Here is a 7,090-nt window from a genome sequence, read left to right on the forward strand (position 1 = left end):
ATTCAGAAACATTTTTTATTTGAGATTTAGTTTTAAAAAGAAAATCTGCATGAAAATAAACCTTGAATAAGTGGGCTTTTTGAAATTCTGTTGACTACATTATTCATTTTATTTAGATAACTCCAACTAAAAGTGTTTTATTTTATAGACACAATATTGATAGGGTTTTTATTATTTGCAATTACTAAAATAAAGTATACAGTTTTGCCTGAAACACAAATACAATGTAAGGTAGCTACTCCCAACATAATCTTTTCTTTTCATTTTAGAATATTTCACCAGGCTGACCTCAGCTAATGAAATTTTCCAACATGATGCCTAGCAACTTAGATACTATGCTTTTTAATTAAGAAGGATTAGGACCTCTAAAAACCTATAGAACAATTTGGTCTTCCTTTGTCCTAGGTCACTAGTCAATATCTTATACATAAGAGATAATTAATATTTGTGAAATTAGTAAATGAGCTGTTCTTGTAAGGTTGCTCATATTTCATGTTTGCTCCAATTTTGTCACCTAATGTACAGCTGGAAAATTGATTTGTTTTCCCTAAAAATTGGAAACTGAAACAAATTACCCACAGATCATTTAACAGCAGCATTTGAAAAGAACTGGGCACATGTGATCACTTTGGCAATTTATTGGGATGATTGTGTTAAACTGATACCTACATATTCAAGCTTAAAATAATGCAGCACCTAATCCCTGGAAACTGTAAATATGTTACCATACATGGCAAAGAGGAATTAAGGTTGCAGATGGAATTAAAGTTGCTAATCAGCTGAACTTAAAATTGTAAAATAAAAAGACTATTCCATATTATCTAGGTGAGTGCAATCACAAAGTCCTTTAAAGTGGAAGAGGGAGGAAGAAGAGAAGGTCAGAGTAAGCTATGTGAGAAGGACTTAACCTGGCTTTGAATGTGGGAGAAGAGAACCCACAATCCAAGAAATGCAGGTGGCCTCTAGAAACTGGAAAAGTCAAGGAAAAACATTTTCCTGTAGAGCCTCTGAAGAAAGGAACACAGCCCTGCTTATAACTTGATTTTAGCCTAATGAGATCGGTGTCAGACTTCTGAACTACAGAACTATAAAATAACAAATCTATATTGTTTTAATACTCAAAATTTGTGGTGATTTGTTACAGCAACAATAGAAAGCTAACCCAGCACGCATATAGGTTATTCCATAGATCATTAGGCAAAAAGCCTTTTGCTTAGACTAGAAATTCATGAGCTAAAAAAGGTCAGAAGGGAAAGGGGGAAAGAAGGAATCATTAATTCAAACTTTTTTTTTTTAGTATGTACAACTGTGCCAGTTATGGAGGTTACATCCTCTCAGAGTTCACAGTCTAGTTAACAGGCTAACTTCACACCATGCTGTCAATTTCTTAGGCAAAACTCATTAAAGACATCTTCGATCCTTTTCTTTCTCTCAGACTATATCCGAGTCATCCGCACATCCTATTGGCTCTACTTAGAAAATATACTCAGAATTCAACCACTTTTCCATACTGCTATCACCTCCCCATTCTTAAGTTGCTATCATCTCTCTCTTGGATGATTGAATATCTGTTAATTGGATTCCCTTCTTCAGCCCTTTCTTCGCTGCAGTCTTTTCAACACGGCAGCTACGGTGATTCTTAAAATGTGAGTTAGATCAAGTAATGTAACTCCTAAGCTTAAAATCATCCAATAGCTCCCCACTTCATTCAGAGTAAAACCCCAAGTCCTTATATATGACCTAGTCCCCTTGAGGTATGTTATTTAATTAGATCATATTATATAATGTTACTGAGATTTGGGGGACATTTGTTACTGCAGCAAAGCCGAGTAATATATACCACCAGCACTTCTCTGACCAACTTCATTTCCTAATCTTCCCCTCATTCACTTTGCTCCCGCCATCATGATCTTCTTGCTGTTTTCTTAAATGTGCCGTGCATCCAGAATCTGTTCCCTCTGCCTCAGAATCTGTTCCCTCTGCCTGAAAATACACTTCTTCTCCCAGATATCTGAATTTCTGTCTTCCTCCTTTCTTTTAGGCCTCTGTTCCAATGTTACTTAAGTGAAGCCTTCCCTGATTGTCCAACATAAAATTGCAACCTCCCCACTCCTACAATCTCCCTCCTCTTCCTACTTGATTTTCTCTTTAATAGTTAATTGCCACCTAAAGTACTAATTATTTTGCTCCTTTGTTTGCTCTTTATCTCCCCGCTTAAATGTAGGGTCTATCAGGGCCCGGGTTTTGCCTCTTTTGTTCACTGCTATATTCCTTACACCTAGGATAGTATCTGGTGCATCATAGCTGCTCAGTAAATATTTGTGGAATGAATAGTAATGATAATGGTGGTGAGTGAAGGAGTGTGTGTGTGTGTGTGTGTGTGTGTGTCTTTAGATTGAATCCCAGTGGAGTTTAGAGTGTTAAGTCAAATGGAGCTGGAATAGAATATGGAGAGGGGTACATTTATAAAGAATATTTTGAAAAAAAAAAAAAAAAAGACTAGGTCCAAGATTTGAAATTATGCTAAGGCTAGAAAGTGAGACAGACACTTGACAAGCTAAAGAGTTTGGTCAGAGCCACCCATGTCAGAATATTAAAAAAGTAGAAATTCCTAAATTGTCAGAATCATAAAAATGCTGATTAAATTATTAAAACATACATTCCAAAAAAAAAAAATACATTTCTAGGTAAGACAATGAGTTTAAATAGCTTCATTTGTAAAGAAACACAGTAAATAATTACCTTTGAAATCCAAGGGATAGTCCCGTAAAAAGGAGTAGGCATTGGAGCCAGACTACTGGGGCTCACACCCTGCCTCCACCACTCTCGGTTTATAGGTCCCCTCAGGCAAGTTACCTGACCTCTTGGGGCCACTGTTTTCACATCATAGAATGAAGATGAAGATAATGGCATTAATAAAATGCCTATCTAAAAGGATGGTTAAAATTAAATAAAAAATACCTGTAAATCACTTTGAACCATGCTTGTCACATAGCACTCAACAAGCATGAGCTATCATTATTACCATTTGGTATCATGACAAGGACCTTGGCCAGTGTTATGTCCTGTAAAAATTGATGAACGAGTCCACAGAAAAAGTTCATGCAAAAAAATCTGAAGGAAAAAATGTATCTGCCCAGTTAGACACACGTATCCATACTTTGGTCAAGATTTAGCAATAGAGGTACTAGGCATAAAATAAAACTCATGTTATTTTGACTGTGAGCAATTGTAGGGTGTCAGACCAAACCACCCCAAGATGAGTCTTAGTGGTATGCGGGTTGTTTTGAGCTAAAGGCAACCAAAACCCTGCAGGCCCAAGAGAAACTGCTGTTCCCCTTATCGCTTATTTAAAAGAATTTAAATTAGGAGCCTGGCCCACGAAGAGTTAAAACCAGAAATGACTTTTAATCCATCTATACAGCAGGACAACTAACAATTAATCAACATGTGCTCTCTCTGTAATGATGACCTTTTGAAGCCCCAAAGTGCACTATCCACCCCTAGCTCATGATATCATGTGTACCTCAATGTCCCTTTCTGTCTCTGAACCTCTCATGCATGTGGGGTCTCTGACTCTCTCATGTATGTGATGTTCCCATACCTATGTGTGTATTAAATTTGGTTATTTTCTCTGGTAAATCTGTCTCATGTCTATTTGAATGTTAGAACAGCCAGAAGAACCTTGAGGGCAGAGGAAAGTTTCTTTCTCCCCCGCACTGTGAAATAATATTCGACCTGTCTTGGTTTATTTAAATGAGGCAAAGAGTGTGAGATGACTGAGTAGATGATGATGATGCCTTAAATCTTCACAACCGCCTTGTGAGATGGGTTTTATTATTATTTCCATTAAACAGATGAATAAACTGAGACTTAGAAGATCAATAATTTGCCCCCGGGTCACTTAGATGGTAAAAGGTAGTGCATATTTTTAAATCCTTCTGGTCAGACTCCTAAAATCACACTCCTAACCATTTAACAAGATGGGACAAAGGTGAGCAATGAGGAGATGATAAGGATTTGGTATCATGACAAAGACCTTGGCCAGTGTTAATATCCTGTCAAAACTTATGAACAATTCCACAGAAAACTTTTGGAGGCATCCTCTGACAGAGCCAATAAGGACACGATGGTTACATGTACGCATGCTAGGACGAAAGTACTATTTAAATTATGTTAGCTTTAACGTTGTGAGCCTGTGTCTGCCCATGGACTCTACACCTGTCTTTGTAGCTGGGATAACTGCCAGCAAGCGGTGGGCAAGGCAGCACAGAGACTCCCTGGGAGGGGAATTGCAGCAGAAGGCGGGGAACCAGTGTCCTCTGTGTTGTTTCCAAGGCAGGACCTGCAACTGAAACTTTGAAGCGTTAGCAGGTCACTTCCTTGTGCTTCAGCTGAATGACTCCCCTGGAAGGACAAGATTTTATCAGTCAGATTGTTGTTGCAATCGACCTTTGGCCTCAGAACATGCGTTCTATGGAGATACATGTTGATTTATCAGAACTTAGAAAATGTATTATGTTTACCGAATGATAATGTTTACTATTCAAAACTGTAAACCAGACATTCACTAATGATATTCTCCCTTTGCGCAGCCTGAGTCAGAACCATGGCTCCAAAATCCCAACAAAGAGGGAACTCAGGAGGCCAAAAACGGTCAAAACGTGTCAAAACTAAGGAAGAATTTCGTGGTAGGATTGTTTTCTTGGTGATGGGTTTTTATGGCTTTAGTATTTGTATATGTATTAGCAGCCAAATTGATCATGATTTTATGTATCAAATAAACTTAAATATTTTTTTCTGTTATAAAGCCAAACACAAATGGAATTTTAAATGTGGGGCTTTATTCTTATTTGTATTCATTTCATTACAATATCAATTAAATGCCAAATAACGAATGCCATCGGAAACATATCATTAAGAGAGAATTCTGTGAGAGAGACAATTATTTAGATTCAGCTTAAGTATTCATCGTGTATTTGCATTTGTTTTGTTTCAAGACTCAGTAAAAAATTGTAAAAAACTAAGATATATATTTGATTCAAAATGTAAATTTGACATCATTTTATTATATTCTAGTTAATGAAGAAGTGGAACCTGTAAATATGGAGAACATGGGTAAGTGGAAATACAATTTAGAAATTATATCCCCAGTTTTATATTTTAATATACAATAAATAAGTGAGACCACTACAAACTGAAGCAATTAATCAAAATGTACATGGACTAAAGTTACATCATGTCATTTAGAATATAAAATGAAAATTTTTTAAAGGAAGAATGAAAGTTAAGAGTGGAAGAGAATTTCAAATTGAGAAATAGAGTTGAGGCAAGCCGTCCCTTCAAAATCCAACGTTGTATGATTATTGAGAGAACTTTTGTAATTATGAAGTGTGGTAAGTCTGCAAGTTATTACTTTTATTAGAATAGTATTTTAAAACTCTGGCTCATGGGTAATATTTATCTGTACTTCATAGTAAGATTCCATTATTTCAAGGAGAAAGGCTGATTTTTAAGCAAGTAAACCAGAACTTAGACACCCAAACTAATGTTCCTACTTTTGGAGGCTAAATAACTAATGGGACTTAGTTTTTGTTGTTGTTGGAACTCTCTTAGAGTTGCCTTAGATGATGTACTTCATGTTTGAAAACAAAGGAAACAGCAAAGGTGAAAAAGAGAAAGATCTAAAAGCCTTATAGGCTGTTGTGAAGATTTTGGCTTTTTATCATAGGGAGCTATTGGCAGCATTTAAGCAAAGGAATGACATGACCTGACTTAGGGCTTTACTTGGGTCACCCTGGCTACTCTGTTGAGAATGGCAGGGGCAAGGACAAATAGTTAGGAAACTATTGCAACAATTCAGGAAAGAGACGGTGGTGGCTTGGGCCAAGGTGACAGAGAGGGCGGAGATGTGGAGTGTAAAGGTGGGGAGACGCTGGGAAGATATCACCTAACAGTAAGTGACCGTGGAACAGGCTATGCTGCCCACAAATATTTATTGGTTTAATGAATGTACCACCTAGAAATGTGGGAGTCATTTTTGATCCCTTCTTCCCCCTCAGCACCTCCCAACTTGCATTTAAATCATCCCCACTCCTATCAATTCCACCTCAAACCCACTCATTTCACATTATCTCTACGTCTACAACTTTAGTCCAAACCTCCAGATCCCTCACTTAGATTAGTTCCTTAGTTCTTAACTGGTATCACTGCTTCCACTCAGCCTCCTTCAATCCACTCTGCACACAGCAACCTGCCATGTCTCTTTCCTGCTTAAACTCTCCCATGGCTTTTCTTTGTCCTTATAAGTGGTCCTGGCTTCACCTTCCCCTCTGATCTTTTCTTCTCATCTCTCCCTCCATCCACAGTTCACCAATCTTGCCAAGCACAGAACATAACAAACTTGTTCCTGCCTCAGGCTTGTTGCTCTTGCTCCAGATGCCCAGATAGATCTTCCCCAGTTCTTTATACAGCTATCGCCTTCTCATCATTCATATCCAGACTCCAATCCCTTTCTGTAAGAGGCATTTCCTGAAGGCTTCTCTCTCACTTAGTACCCTTGCTTTCATAGCACTTATCATAATTCTGAAGTTCAAGTACAGTCGATTCTCATTATTCATAAAAATTCTATACAGTTGTGACCACTGAATTAGCAAGTACTGAACCATTGCTCTTAGACGGAATACGGGGTTAGGTTTTGGTCACATTATTTTCATTAACCAGTTAATAGATAACCTTGTTTAATGTGTTTTTCTGTTTAAACACATCTTATTTAATACATATTGTTGATTCATTACATTTAACTCACAGCCAACAGCCCTATATGTAACTCATGCCTTAATGATACTTACCTAATACATGTATTTTCTCTGAAAGGCACATAATAGCCTTCTTGCTCTTAGGAACACTAGGACACTTCAGCACCACACTGGGGGACATTTTAAATAGCAAAATCACCAATAAAAAGCACCAAAATATAAAAAATATGGCATTAAATAGACAGTGGAAAGGACACTTGTTTATGGTATGATAGCTGATATAAGGTGGCAGAATATCATCTTGTTTCACCTCAGCAGGCAATGTGCACACT

General features: G+C 37.4%; 1 protein-coding gene across 1 annotated transcript in view; it reads left to right on the forward strand.

Moving 5' to 3' along the window:
* Positions 1–7,090, forward strand: part of WDR63 (WD repeat domain 63) — a 63,711-nt gene that overhangs the window by 3,411 nt on the left and 53,210 nt on the right. Inside the window, exons 2-3 of the mRNA XM_006919473.3 lie at positions 4,596–4,691; positions 5,080–5,118. Coding sequence (XP_006919535.1) covers positions 4,610–4,691; positions 5,080–5,118 — 121 coding nt within the window. The 5' untranslated portion in view covers positions 4,596–4,609. The remainder of the gene's footprint in view (positions 1–4,595; positions 4,692–5,079; positions 5,119–7,090) is intronic.

Source organism: Pteropus alecto, unplaced genomic scaffold (genome assembly GCF_000325575.1).
Source record: "Pteropus alecto unplaced genomic scaffold, ASM32557v1 scaffold25, whole genome shotgun sequence".
Lineage (NCBI taxonomy): Eukaryota > Metazoa > Chordata > Mammalia > Chiroptera > Pteropodidae > Pteropus > Pteropus alecto.